Below are 14,260 nucleotides of genomic sequence, written 5' to 3'. Positions count from 1 at the left end.
ATTCATTTGAAAAGGGAATCCTTCCGGTTTCATTAAGAGGGGCCCTGATAACTTTATTGCCCAAGCCTGGTAAACCGTGCAATAAATGTGGTAACCTAAGACCAATAAGTCTTCTTAATGTGGATCTCAAGATACTTTGCAAAATCTTGGCTCGAAGACTGGAGAGATCTTTACCTGATCTAATTACCTGTGATCAGAATGGGTTTATTGCGGGCAGACAGGGATTTCATAATGTGAGGAGAGTGTTGGATATTCTTCATAGTCAGGAGGGAAAACCGGACACTGATCTACTATCATTAGATGCCGAAAAGGCCTTTGATAGAGTTGAGTGGCCCTATTTATTTGAAATATTAAAAAGATTTGGCTGTGGGGATAATTTCTGTCGGTGGATTAGACTTTTATATAATGAGCCATATGCTGAAATACTGACAAATGGAATTATATCTAAGCCGTTTGAAATTAAACGGGGCTGTAGGCAAGGGTGCCCTTTGTCCCCTTTATTGTTTATTTTAGCAATTGAACCGTTTGCCATTGCGGTGCGGTCCCATAAGAGCATAACTGGTCTATCGGTAAACCAACAGGAACACAGAATTGCTTTGTTTGCAGATGACGTTATTCTTTTCTTGAAAATGCTGAAGGAGTCTATCCCAGCCTTGCTGGATCTACTACACATATTTGGACGGATATCAGGATATAAAGTGAACAAAGAAAAATCTTCATTAATGATACTTAACTCAGGAGAGAGAGGGGGTGCTGGAAATCCTTTCCAATTCAAAATGGTAGACTGTTTTACTTATCTGGGGATTAAGATAGTGCCATGTTTGAGAGATATTGTTGGAGTTAACTACACCCCTATGGTAGACTCAATCACCTCATCCCTAGATAGATGGAAGCCCTTGCCCTTGTCACTTATAGCGAGAATTAATGTTCTCAAATTAAACATAATGCCTAAACTTTTGTACCTGTTCCAGAACATCCCATTGTCACCCCCTGCTAACTTATTTTCACATCTGAAGACAATTTTTGTACGTTTTTTGTGGAATGATAGACGACCAAGGCTCCGTTTATCACTCTTGTACTTACCGTATGACAGAGGAGGCCTCAAATGTCCCAATCCACTTTGGTACTATTGGGCAGCCCAATTGAGGACTATGATGTATTATTTTACAGATAAATCTCCCCCGCCTTGGACAAATATGGAAAACAGTTCGGTACCTCTTCCCTTCCCCAGTACCTACACTCAGCGAAAGTCAAAATGTTGAAAAAACAGACAAAAATCCTATAGTCAGAAATATGATTATGATCTGGTATCAGGTTAAAAATACCTGGGTGAACCCACCTCCTTCGCACGCTTTAGCCCAATATGGGGTAATCAATTTTTCCCTCCAGGCAGAGCAGACCCTGGTTTTAGGAAGTGGGCTGACAAAGGCTTGAAGACAATAGGGGATCTCGCGGGATCAGAGGGTGAGATTTTGATGTCATTTGAGGAGTTGATTTCCAAGTATGATATCCCATGCAAACATCGGTTTAAATATCTACAAGTGAGAAACTTTATTAGATCGTCTCAAAATCAGTGTTTGTCAATCCCTCCGTTTTCCACTTTGGAAACAGAAATGAAAAGAGATTGCTTTGGAAAAGGAATAATCTCCAAATTATATAATATGTTAGTAGAGGGATCCCCTGAATCTTCTTTAGGAAAACTTAATGCCTGGAGGGAAGATTTACGGGAGGACTTATCCTCCGAAGACTGGGAGGAGGCATGTGCTGAAGCACAAACACGAACTACCAGTACTCGTCTCAAAGTATTGCAATATAATTGGCTAATGAGGACGTATGTGACTCCAGAAAAGCTTAATAAGTATAATGGTGATACCCCAGACTTGTGTTTCAGGTGCGGTGAGGAGAAAGGGACGTTTTTCCACTGTGTCTGGGAATGCAATAAAGTACAACGGTTTTGGAAAGAGATTAAACAAGCTCTGGATACTATATTGGGTACACGATTAGCTCTTGACCCTAAACTTTTTATTTTAGGGTTATATCCTGATGGACATCTTATGTCTAGAAAGATAATTACCGCCCTGGACCTATGTCTACTGCTGGCAAAAAGAGTCATAGCACTCTCATGGAGGAAGACCAGTAAACCAAAATACATTGACTGGATTAAGGAATTGTCCACAACTTTACCTATGGAAAAATCACTTACATTATCAAGGGAAACTACCACTTTTTCAAAACATCTGGGGTTCCTTTATGCAATATATGGGAAATATGGATCTTGGCAGTATGGTGGATGGGGCAGATGGGGTGTAAATGTTGGTGGTCCTCTGCAGTTTCCTAAATTAATCTCTTTTATACTTGATCTTTAATGCTGTGTGATTTATACATTTGAGTTTGTAACTTTGAACCATGCACAATAGTGTAACCGAGTTGGTGTTGAGCAACCCTTGGAAATAGAGAAGCTTATTATTATTATTATTATTGTTATTATTATATGTATTTTTTTTTTTTTTTTTTTTTTGGGGGGGGGTTTGTGTTTTCTTTTTCCTTTGTTTGACTAAGTTATTATTTACGGGTCATATAGTTTGTACTTCCACTTAACTGTTGCTCTCTAACATCTTATAAGTGTCTGATTTGCCAGGGAGGGCGAGTGACTGTTGTACGATAATTTAGCTGCCCTGGATGTCCCCTTTGCTGTGGAAGCACTTTAATTTCTGTATGTAATTTTGAAACGCAATAAAGATATTGTTGGAAAAAAAATAAATGTCCTTCAGGAAGTCTGAAGAACTATTCCCAATGAATGCTTGTCTAACAGAGTTCAGGCTATGTTGAAGAATAAAGATGGGAATACCAAAAAAAAACAAAAAAAAACAAAACAAAAAAAAAAACAGTACATTTGCATAATGACTGAAACCAGCCCACTGAAGGAACAATGGGCTGTGAGGTCAGTTCCTTCATCATAATTATGCAAATTCTCATGACCATTGATCAACAATCACTAACCAAAACCCACTGATCAAAGAACACTGATCAATGGCCATGAGTACCATTCACAGAGAGTTGGGGAATGGCTGCAATCACAGCATTGTAAGATGGCGAAAGATGTACCCTTAGGCCCCCTCCTCGATTCAGAGATGGTCTTTCCCTTTTCACGTAAATGGCCTCCTTGACTCCGCGCTCAAACCAGCGTTCTTCCCTGTCCAGGATGTGTACATCCTCATCCTTGAAAGAGTGTCCACTGGCCTGTAGGTGTAAATAGACTGCAGAGTCCTGGCCTGACGAGGTAGCTCTTCTGTGTTGTGCCATCCGCTTCGCTAGAGGTTGTTTGGTTTCCCCGATGTATAAATCCTGGCAATCCTCCTGGCACTTAACAGCGTACACTATGTTACTCTGTTTGTGTCGGGGGACCCGATCCTTGGGGTGGACCAAATGTAATGCAAATATACTGTTTATAAGGTTTGGGGAAACCTGCAGTCAGCTGAGACTGAAGAAGTCACTTGGATGAGTGACGAAACGTTTCTCCCACAAAACGCTACGTCCAGATGAACAGAATCAACTTTTGGAGATTTACTTTCCTGGATGATTGAGAATGCATCAAGACGTAAAAATAGTTGGGTGGTGTGGGAATTGTTTTGGACTTCTGGAATTTACCAGTTATTAAAGTAGGAACAAGCTGCCAGTTATGCTCGTTCTTAGACTGTTTGTGAACTCAAGAAAAGCCTGCACAAAACCTCTCTTTAGGCTGTCATAGTTGGAGGAAGGAGTTTGTCTTACTGTCACTAACTCACTGTCAGACTGAGTTTGAAAACAACTTTTTCCAAAATTATGGACATATAAGAGAGTTTAGAAGTTGGCCTGTAGTTAGAAATCACATTTGGATCAAGATTTTTCTTTTTATTAATTGGTTGCACAACTCATGGTTCGGCTGTGTGGCAGGCAGGAAGTGGACCCAAACGCAAGCTCACGGAGGCAGGAATAAACTCAAAACACAGCTTTATTGCTGGACAGGAAAACGGCGAAGCAAACTGACATGAAACTAAACTGGGAAACAATACACTGGTACACGGAGAAACACACGGCCATGAATGAGGGAGAACGCGACACTGACACAGGGAAACGCAGGGCTAAAATACACTGGGAAGTAACGAGGGGAATGAGACACAGAAGGGGAGCACAGCTGGGAGAAATCAGAACTGACGAGACGAGGGAGCAAAGTAGAATACACTCACAAGAGACATGGACCTTCAAAGTAAAACAGGAAGTAGCACAGACGCAAACTAGACTAGGGGAGACGGAGCAACTAAGAAACACAGAACAACAACAAAGAGACACAGAGGGCAGCTATTAAATACTCAGAACTAAAGAGAATACAAGAAGGCCAAACTAAGACACTAGACTAAAGAATAAACTGGGGGAACAAAGGGAACTAAGACCACAATACAAAACTCAGAGACACAAGAAACTCAAAACACTGGGTCACTGACCCAGGACCATGACAACAACAGTATGTTTGAAAGCAGCAAGTACACAATCTGATGACAAGGAAGCGTTTAATAAAAGTAGAATACTAGGTCCAATGACAAGAAGAGATTCCTTGAAAAGACAAGAAGGAAGAATACACTGAGCAGAATTAGGAGGTCCTAAGTGAGAGTTTACTTCCTTTAAGACAGAAAAAGTCACAGGCTCAAACTGCTGACAAACAGTAGAGCACTTACGTCTAACACTCCCTGTGAATGTTGAGACCTTAAAGCTGAGATTTTTTCAATTAAGTGTTTCAAAAAGTTTTCACAAAGTGCAAAGGAAGCCTCCATAGCAACAGTGGCACAGGGGTTAATCACAGAGTTAAAAATATTAAAAAGAACTCGGCATCTTGTGTGCTAACCACATTATAACACACCCATAATGCAACTTATTGCACAATACTCTTGTATGTATGAGATCCCCAAGTTGCTTATTTTACACACGGTTCCATACAATCTGAATATAAGAGAGAAACCATACAAAGAACCAATAAGCTCCATTATTATTATTATTATTAGTATTATTATTATTATTATTATTATAGAAGCCTCTGTCTGTGGACATGGATCAGTTGACTCTTATTAAAAGTTGTGGACAAAGTCATTGAAACAGACCAATCAGCAGACACAGACTGATAACCGGCTGAAGGCTGTTTGTGGGTCTCATTTTGATTCTGAGTGAAGCTAAAACATTGATTTGACTGTGGAATTAATTTTAATGTTGCTCAAAGTATTATTATAGCTCAGACAAATATAAGGTGTAAAAATATAAACACTGTGACGTGATGACAGTATGAGGACTTTCATCTAGTACAGACCATCATACTGTCTCTCTCCAGGTACATATTATATGCATTTAGTGACAGCAGTAAAAGAAAGAGGTAATCGTAAAAGCGCTCCTACCTTGTGACTGAAAACCTTTCGGCAACACTTTCATGATATGAGGTAATAAGACACAGTTTCTTCAGCACCAACAGCCACTCTGATGCCACTCGGAAACATATCGGCCACTCTGCCTGCTGTGTAAAGTCAAACGGCTCCGGAGGTCCAAATTTAGCCATCTCTTCCTCAGCATGAAGTTCTTAATTCTGACACCATGTATTGAACTGTAGCAGCAGTGTACGTGGCTGCATCAATGCTCAGTAACAAACACACATAGGGGGGTGAACATTTAGAGACTGCATCCTCCTCAGGCCGCAAATGGCAGAAAAATGCGTCTCTTTTTTCCCAGAAATTGAAGGATGGGTTGAGTGTATCCTTCGTGAATAAATGAATTCTTAATTTGTATAATTTAATGAAGTTTACTGAAGGCAAAGCTGGAGCTAAGGCTAAGACCCGCTCATCCCATGCAGGGCTTCAGTTCCCCGTGGAAAAAAAAAAGCAAGATAAGTGTTGACAAGAAGCTTTCAGCTCTCTAAGTTAACTCAGGGTTTTTCCAGAGCGTTCTTGTGAAAGTGTTGGCAGCATCAAACTAATCTAACTGTCATCTACGGATCTAATTCACGGGTCATATCTGTTCTCCCACAGAAAATGATCCTTATTACTGCCAACTCTTCCAGAGATGTGAAAATCGACAATACAGAGATCATTAAAATCTACCAGTCAAACACAACACTGTTGTAAAAAGGAAGATGAGAGACGGGCGCTTGAGTTTGTGCAAATCAAAGTGGAATGAATGTGATTGGCTGAACAGGTGTTCTTGCTGTGTGTTCTGTGTTATCCATCAGCATCAAAGAGACTCAGCAGCAGATTAAAATGAAACAGAACAGCATTTATATATTAGAATAAATCACCAAATGAATACTTTTGCCCATGTTCCTGTGGAAATGCAACATACTGTTTGCTCTCCCTCTCTCTTTCTCTCTTCAGTCTAAGTTCAGTCTAATATGTGCGCTCCAGTGAGACATATTAGACTTCAGTAAAACTATGCAGTTACCTAATTATGCCCAGTGTTTAATCTCCACTCAGAGCTAAAACTCAGCGAAGTTTTAAAGCTGTGTGCTGGTGAGCGTAAACTGTGACTATCACCAGGTTACATGGGCGCTACAGAAACACAGAGACACGAAACCAGGTGGAATTGTTATTCAAATGATTTCATTGTTGGCTGAAGATAATACTGATACTAACACATCCATATCTGCCACACAGAGCTCTACATTTACTGCTCGTTTAGAACAAATGACTGTCTCAGCAAACGAGGACACAATCACACAGTCCACTGTCTTTGTTAGATGCGCGCCTGTTTCAGCAAAATTCATAAATTCCCTCCAACACAACGTCCGGCCCACTGTGCGGCTCCACCAATGAGCTCCGAGGGCCTGCGCAGTAGTATTAGCATACAGCCTGTATAAAAAGCGCTGCTCTGAGTCACGGAGCTCATTCGTCGAGTATCGAGGAAAGAAAATGCCTGAACCCGCCAAGTCAGCGCCCAAGAAGGGCTCCAAGAAAGCCGTGACCAAGACCGCCGGCAAGGGCGGCAAGAAGAAGAGAAAGACCAGGAAGGAGAGCTACGCCATCTACGTGTACAAGGTGCTGAAGCAGGTCCACCCCGACACCGGGATCTCCTCCAAAGCCATGAGCATCATGAACTCGTTTGTCAACGACATCTTCGAGCGCATCGCTGCCGAGGCATCTCGCCTGGCCCACTACAACAAACGCTCCACCATCACCTCCAGGGAGATCCAGACCGCAGTGCGCCTGCTCCTCCCCGGTGAGCTGGCCAAGCACGCCGTGTCTGAGGGCACAAAGGCCGTCACCAAGTACACCAGCTCCAAATAAACGGACTGGCCGTCAGACGTCAACACAACGGCTCTTTTCAGAGCCACACACTTTAAACTAACGAGCATAATTCCTACCGTCAAACATCCTACTTACTGTGTCAGCTACTAGAATCGCGGATGTGCACCTTTGTGTCACTGGGTGATATTAATCCGCTGTACTGAACCCAGTATACAGAAGTGTGTTCCTGCTTTTTACGTTGTGCAAAGACAAACTCACTACAAACCGAAGTAATGTGACTTTGTATTTGACACTTGGTTTTAGGGCCAAGTATAATTGTGTTTGGGTTTTTGTTTTTTTTTTGTTTTTTTTTTTTTACTCCTGATGCAAAGTCCAGTTGGTCATTAGATTAAAATGTGTTGGTGCAGAAAACTAGTATCAACATCATGTTGCAGCTTTTTATTGCAGTTGTTTCTGTATAGTTTTAGTCGTCTGTATTCATTTTGTTAGTTTCTCCATACATACATTCATGTGGTCCTGTCTGTTATATGCAGCACTGTGCTCTTGCTTCACTGTGTACTGTACTGCACATAGTTGAAATGATAAACCCACCTGACTTGATGTGCATTTTAACACACAACTAGACTAACTAGGATACAAAGGGCTCGTTTGTTGGACTATTAGAGGGCAAAAACTGGCTAATTAGATGCCAAAATGTATACAAAGAAAATATGAATTTGTATCATTTTTTTTCTGTATTTTTTCCTCACTTGTGGTGCCCCTGGATGGATGACACTGTAGGAATTTGCCTATACTGCCTATGCCACAGGCAGGCCCTGCTGTGTCCTTCACATCCAGCTTTCCTAGCAATGCCCAGAGGAATTTCCATCAAAGCTTTCTTCAATCTAATTTGGTGGCTCCGTGGCCACCTTTCTATCTGCCTTCATATAATGCAACTATTGTAGTAAGTGCTGTACAGGAGGCAGGAATGATTTCCTGTGGTGTTCAGAGGGGAATTTTGGTTCTCAGTCTCTCACTAAACCCACTCCTGTGACTGGTCAGCATGTGATGGAGTGGGTCAGAGCTATTGTGCAGCATTTTACTTATCATGCACGAAAAATTGTGGCCACATATTTTTCAGTAGGTGGGAGAATTACAGAATCCTCCAGAAAGAGGAGCAGAGACATACTGGGCATAATTAAAAATACTAGATTAAACTGAGGTCACTATCCAGGACATGAGATAAGCTTTATTAGTGCCAGAGCTGGGAAATGCACCAACATGGGCAGAACAGGATAAAATAAATAGCAAATAATAACAACAAAAATATTATATTACAATAATAATGATGAAATTTCCCCTTGTGGGATTAAAGGTATATCAAATAAATAAAATACAAGGATAAAATGTTCGACTAGTAGTGACAAAAAGAATGTTTAACAGTGAGATGGTGGATGTTTTTAGCAGGTATTGAGTATTACACATTGAGACACTTGGTGATCAGTTTGTGGATGTGTGTGTTCACGTGTTCATTGACTGCTGTTGTTTATTGTGGAGTCAGTAACTGTAGAAGGAAACAGAGTCAATGCAGACTAAGAGATCAGAGCCAAAGTGTGGAAGCGAGCTGCTGTAAGGTCACTAATGAAGCTTCTGATGTGCAACAATGTGAGTGAAACTGTGCTTTGGTTAGAAGTCAGCAGCTGTCACAGAAGTGTCGCTGCTCCGTGGGCCTCCAGCAGCATCGGTGTGTTTGCTGGGAGCTCGCGGCGTCACTTTGTCCCACAGCCGCGCTCACCAGATGCTGCTTTTAACTCGGAGTGCGTGAACAAACATGTGTATCAGCTGGAAAAGGCTTTTTACGGAGCTCTGCTGCGGCTCTATCGGTTTTAGCAGAGAAAAGAGTGCAAGAAGCCGCCGAGCAGCGCTGAGCTCCGCACCGAGTCGCTGAGCTTTGGGAGCTCCACGAACCGAGAGCCCGACACGAGGCCTGCACGACGAGACACAAGCCCGCTGTGGACTGCTCCACTGTCGGCCTGCAGTGCTGCTCACACACTCACTTTGAGCTCTTTGATCCCGAGACACGAAACACAAAATGAAGCATTGCGGGGCACACGCGAGAGCTGCGCGCGCTGCCTTCACTCTCCACGGTTCTCATGGTGCGTTTAAGTGCAGCGTGGCGCTTCCGACTTGCCATCACTGTACCGTGAATCTCGTTGAATCTCGATCAGACTCGAAAGGGGAAAAATGTCCGAGGAAGCTCCCGCACCTGCTCCCGCCCCGGCCAAGGCGGCCAAGAAGAAGAAGACGACGGCTTCCAAGCCCAAGAAGGTCGGCCCCAGCGTGGGCGAGCTGATTGTGAAAGCCGTGGCCGCTTCCAAGGAGCGCAGCGGCGTGTCCGCAGCCGCTCTCAAGAAGGCTCTGGCTGCCGGAGGCTACGATGTGGACAAGAACAAGGCCCGCGTCAAGACCGCCATCAAGAGCCTGGTGGCGAAGGGCACTCTGGTGCAGACCAAGGGCACCGGGGCCTCCGGATCCTTCAAGATGAACAAGAAGGCTACTGACAGCAAAGCCAAGAAGCCCGCAAAGAAAGCCGCTCCTAAAGCCAAGAAGCCCGCCGCTGCCAAAGCCAAGAAACCGGCAGCAGCTGCTAAGAAGTCGCCCAAAAAGGCAGCAGCAGCCAAGAAGCCCGCAGCCGCTAAGAAGTCGCCCAAGAAGGCCAAGAAGCCCGCGGCGGCGGCCAAGAAAGCGCCCAAAAGCCCCAAGAAGGCGGCCAAGAGCCCCAAGAAGGTGCTGAAGAAGGCTCCTGCAGCAAAGAAGTCCCCCGCCAAGAAGGCCGCCAAGCCCAAAGTCAAGAAGGCCGCCACAGCAACCAAGAAGAAGTGAGCTGCCACCACTCTCACACTCAACAACGGCTCTTCTCAGAGCCACCACAGCAACACACAAGAGCTCCTTCCTCACACTCACTCACCACTCTGTCATTCACAATAATATCCTTATTATTAAAACACACTTTTTTTTCCCCCATTGTCCTCATTACATTTATCAATCATATTAGTATCATGGTGCACATTTCATGGTGCACATTAGTGCTGTCTTCACAAGTCTGCAACTCAAGAAAAGACAACAATACAAATATTAACTCAATACTTACAATCATACCTTCATAGTACAACACATCACACCACTTCCTGTTTTACTATGAAACACTATCATACAAGAAATACACCTTTAAAAGTTATCACCTACATTTTAAAAGATTCTATTATTTCTTTTGCACTGATCAAACACACACATCCACACATGTGCAATAAGACTGCTGTAAGTGCAATTCTTTGTATTTTCTTACAAAGTTGTACTTTTGTATTTTCTCACTCAGTTGTATATAGCATTTGTATTCTATTTTATGCTGTTGTATATAGTATTTTATTTTATTCAATTCCAGTGTCATCTACTTCTTCAGTGTCTTCTGCTACATAACTTTGCACTTTTGCTGTAACGAAACAAACAAACCTGTGGGACTAATGAAGGTTATCTTATCTTAAAAAAGGCGACAAATGTGACTGAAAATATTACATTTATAGATACATGTTATGATCTATATGAGATATTTCACTTCTATTTTTATTTTTTGAAAGCCTACACTGGCTCTTTTAGTGGAAGTACACTGTATATTTTAATGATACTTTGCCAATATAATCCACTTGAAATGCTCTACTCTACAACCTTACCTGACTAAATCTAGGCCAGTTGAATTGATATTTGGTGATTTCAGGGACACATTTTACTCCAAGCTGAATTTTAGCATGTATTTATTTCATTACTCATTTCATAACCAATTTGATTCATGTACATTTGAACTAATGGAGTTCTGTAGCATTAAGGATGCAGGGAATTGCGTTATTTCAAAATATAGTCTTGAGGTTTACTTCTTGACCTCACCGATCCTTTTGATATCCCAGCTGAAGAAGAGTCTGGGGCTGCCCTGTGTCCCCCTCCTCTGTAGTATTTATACTACTTCTATTGTTCAGTCTGGGGGGGCCTGTCCTCTCTCCAGGCTAGTAACTGTGTAACTCTCATTTTATTGAATAAATTCTTCCCACTATACAGTTACACACCAAAGTTTATAGCTAAACCAACTGATTTGGCACGTCAGAGGTCAGGGTTCAGCAACTTAATCTCAGTCTTGAGAGCTTTAAGGTCGCATGAAATGCTTTCAGAACTCAAATCCTCTATTGTCCTTAGAATGACTTTGTCAACCCCTGTTTTAACAAAACCCAGACTTATCAATAATTTCCTGTTCTTCTGATCTCCAGCTGCCCCTATTACATAAGCACATTCTATTGTAATCGTTGTTTTATTCTACTCACAATAGACACAAAAACCTAAGTGTAGATGTAAGTGACTTTGCAAAATGTCCTAAATTCAGCAGCAGTGCTGAACATGTTGCTAACAGCTCCACATTTTCCTCCTCTGTACCTGGATAGTTCCTGCAGCACCAAAGAACTCCACCTGTCCCTCTCCTCCTCTTCATCTTCTGTGTTATGATTTGCTATTGCGTTTGACAAGATTTGTGGTCTTACCACACGTGTCATGAACCATGTGGTCTGTTTCCATGAGCTTAGGATCTGCTTTTATTATCAAGCGAGTGAACCATGATGCCATGATTTTTGGATGTAATGTTAAAATTTTTGAGTTAGAATTTCTACTCTTGCCTGATGACAAAATAAAGTAATGCTAGTAATTTCTTTAAGGTGCATTTGAATCCCTACTATGAAAAATGACATGAATGAATGTACATTTTAAAATAAATTTAAGATGCATCCCACTAAATTTCCTAGTACACAAGTTGTTAAAGTCACATTAATGTCAAGAAGGATGTTTGCTCAGAGAGAAGTGTGTGGCTCTTAAAAGAGCCTTTGTTGTTGGTGAAGCCGAGCGCTTTGCATTTACTTGGCCTTGACGGGCTTCTCGGTCTTCTTGGGCAGCAGCACAGCCTGGATGTTGGGCAGCACACCACCCTGAGCGATAGTGACTCCCCAAGGAGCTTGTTGAGCTCCTCGTCGTTGCGCACAGCCAGCTGCAGGTGACGTGGGATGATGCGAGTCTTCTTGTTGTCGCGGGCTGCGTTGCCAGCCAGCTCCAGAATCTCAGCGGTCAGGTACTCGAGCACAGCTGCCAGGTAAACGGGGCGCCGGCTCCCACACGCTCCCGCATAGTTGCCTTTGCGCAGCAGTCTGTGGACACGACCCACGGGGAACTGAAGCCCGGCACGGGATGAGCGAGTCTTAGCCTTTGCTCTGGCTTTGCCTCCGGTCTTGCCACGCCCACTCATTTTGACAGGTTCTTTTCTTCGTAGTATCGACACTAAGAGAAAATGTGGCCCGATCTGCTCAAAGCCTCGCTTATATTTCCGCAGAGCGCGCGCAGCTTCGTCACGCACCAATCGCAGAGAGGCTTGCGGCAGCGCGCAAATTCAATGCACTTTTCTTCAATGAGCAGCACACACCGAGGCGGGCGGTGCTCCTCTGAACGGTGCTGCGCACCACGTGCAGCCCCTCACCAATCACGAGCCGGAGCGGCACCGCGTCACAGCCAGTCACAGACTTTAAGAGCAGCGAGTCTCCTCTGTTTGCTACATTTTATGCTGTTAGCAGTAAAAAGCAAAGAGAGAAAGAATGGCAAGAACCAAGCAGACCGCTCGCAAGTCTACTGGCGGCAAAGCCCCCAGGAAGCAGCTGGCCACCAAGGCCGCTCGTAAGAGCGCCCCGGCCACCGGAGGTGTGAAGAAGCCCCATCGTTATAGGCCCGGTACCGTGGCTCTGCGCGAGATCCGTCGTTACCAGAAATCCACCGAGCTGCTCATCCGCAAGCTGCCCTTCCAGCGCCTGGTCCGCGAGATCGCTCAGGACTTTAAGACCGACCTGCGCTTCCAGAGCTCTGCCGTCATGGCTCTGCAGGAGGCCAGCGAGGCTTACCTGGTCGGACTCTTCGAGGACACCAACCTGTGCGCCATCCACGCCAAGAGGGTCACCATCATGCCCAAAGACATCCAGCTGGCTCGCCGCATCCGCGGAGAGCGAGCTTAAGCTACACGCTCTCCTACCAACAACGGCTCTTTTCAGAGCCAACTCACTCGCACCAAGAGCTCGCTCCATTCTTACAGTTACATCAATATTATACTCAAACTCCAATCTTCATGCTATTTGTATACTAGAAACTACAGTCGGCATGAAGGTGGAATTAACTGACTTCAGTTACAAAAATTCTAAATTAATGTTTAGCATGAATTGTTGTATGCTAAAATTTCCTTTACTTATTGACTTATTATTTTTTTCCCCCAAGCTCATCACATTGGAGTGCTTTATGCTAGGCAGCATGATAAACCCTGTGCTCTCAAGTACCTTTGGTAAATTCCTGTTGTTTTAATGTGATATGAAATACTATAGACATGACAGTAAGCCTAACATGAATCTGATTTTTTTTTTTTTTTTTTTTTCCTTCCCCAAAAATATATTACTTAAAATATTTACACAATTCTTTAAAGTAACTGTAAGGGTGGAAACACAGTGTCAGTCCTGCTCTGCTGGTAATGATCCAGTACATATAACAGTGCTGCTGTCTTATACTGTCGATAGCTGGATTGACCTTCTCACCTCTACCACTAAGAACCCCATGTGACAAATATGGCCAATGTGATTGGCTGTGCCTTTCAGGGAGCTCTGTTTAGTTTTAGCAGCGGCAAGCCTGCGCTGCGAGGACCTGCAAGGAGGAGAGGAGGATGGCAGCAAAAAGGAAGAACCTGGATATAAGAAAGTATTTTTCAAAGAAACCTGTAAGTCACTTAAAGCCAAATTAACTCGTGAAATGCGTCCGTCTTAATAACTTTACAGGCTATGCTAGGCTTTGGCCCACATCAGTCTAAAATTGTATGTAACCATGAATAACGTGTTAGTTAGCACTATTACTTATCTCAGTCTCCCAGAGCAGCATTTCTAATTTTGATTGAAACTGTCAGAGAAAACGGA

The 14,260-nt window shown here is 43.3% G+C and overlaps 3 protein-coding genes and 1 pseudogene across 3 annotated transcripts; 3 read left to right on the top strand and 1 right to left on the bottom strand.

The window, feature by feature from the left end:
- Positions 1-6,903: 6,903 nt before the first annotated feature.
- LOC120439486 (histone H2B 1/2) lies at positions 6,904-7,324 on the top strand. Its single transcript, XM_039610541.1, has one exon. It carries the CDS (start codon positions 6,921-6,923, stop codon positions 7,293-7,295), a length of 375 nt encoding a protein of 124 aa, XP_039466475.1. The 5' UTR covers positions 6,904-6,920; the 3' UTR covers positions 7,296-7,324.
- A 2,119-nt stretch (positions 7,325-9,443) lies between these two features.
- On the top strand, positions 9,444-10,118 carry LOC120439476 (histone H1-like). The gene has a single exon (XM_039610531.1). It carries the CDS (start codon positions 9,480-9,482, stop codon positions 10,116-10,118), a length of 639 nt encoding a protein of 212 aa, XP_039466465.1. The 5' UTR covers positions 9,444-9,479.
- A 2,049-nt stretch (positions 10,119-12,167) lies between these two features.
- Positions 12,168-12,610, bottom strand: LOC120439485 (annotated as a pseudogene).
- A 267-nt stretch (positions 12,611-12,877) lies between these two features.
- On the top strand, positions 12,878-13,441 carry LOC120439481 (histone H3). The gene has a single exon (XM_039610537.1). The coding sequence runs from the start codon at positions 12,911-12,913 to the stop codon at positions 13,319-13,321; it is 411 nt and encodes a 136-aa protein (XP_039466471.1). The 5' UTR covers positions 12,878-12,910; the 3' UTR covers positions 13,322-13,441.
- Positions 13,442-14,260: the final 819 nt, after the last annotated feature.

This window comes from Oreochromis aureus, linkage group 3 (assembly GCF_013358895.1).
Source record: "Oreochromis aureus strain Israel breed Guangdong linkage group 3, ZZ_aureus, whole genome shotgun sequence".
Taxonomy (NCBI): Eukaryota; Metazoa; Chordata; class Actinopteri; order Cichliformes; family Cichlidae; genus Oreochromis; species Oreochromis aureus.
Note: the sequence above shows the minus strand (reverse complement) of the source record. Positions and strands in the feature narration are given on the sequence as shown.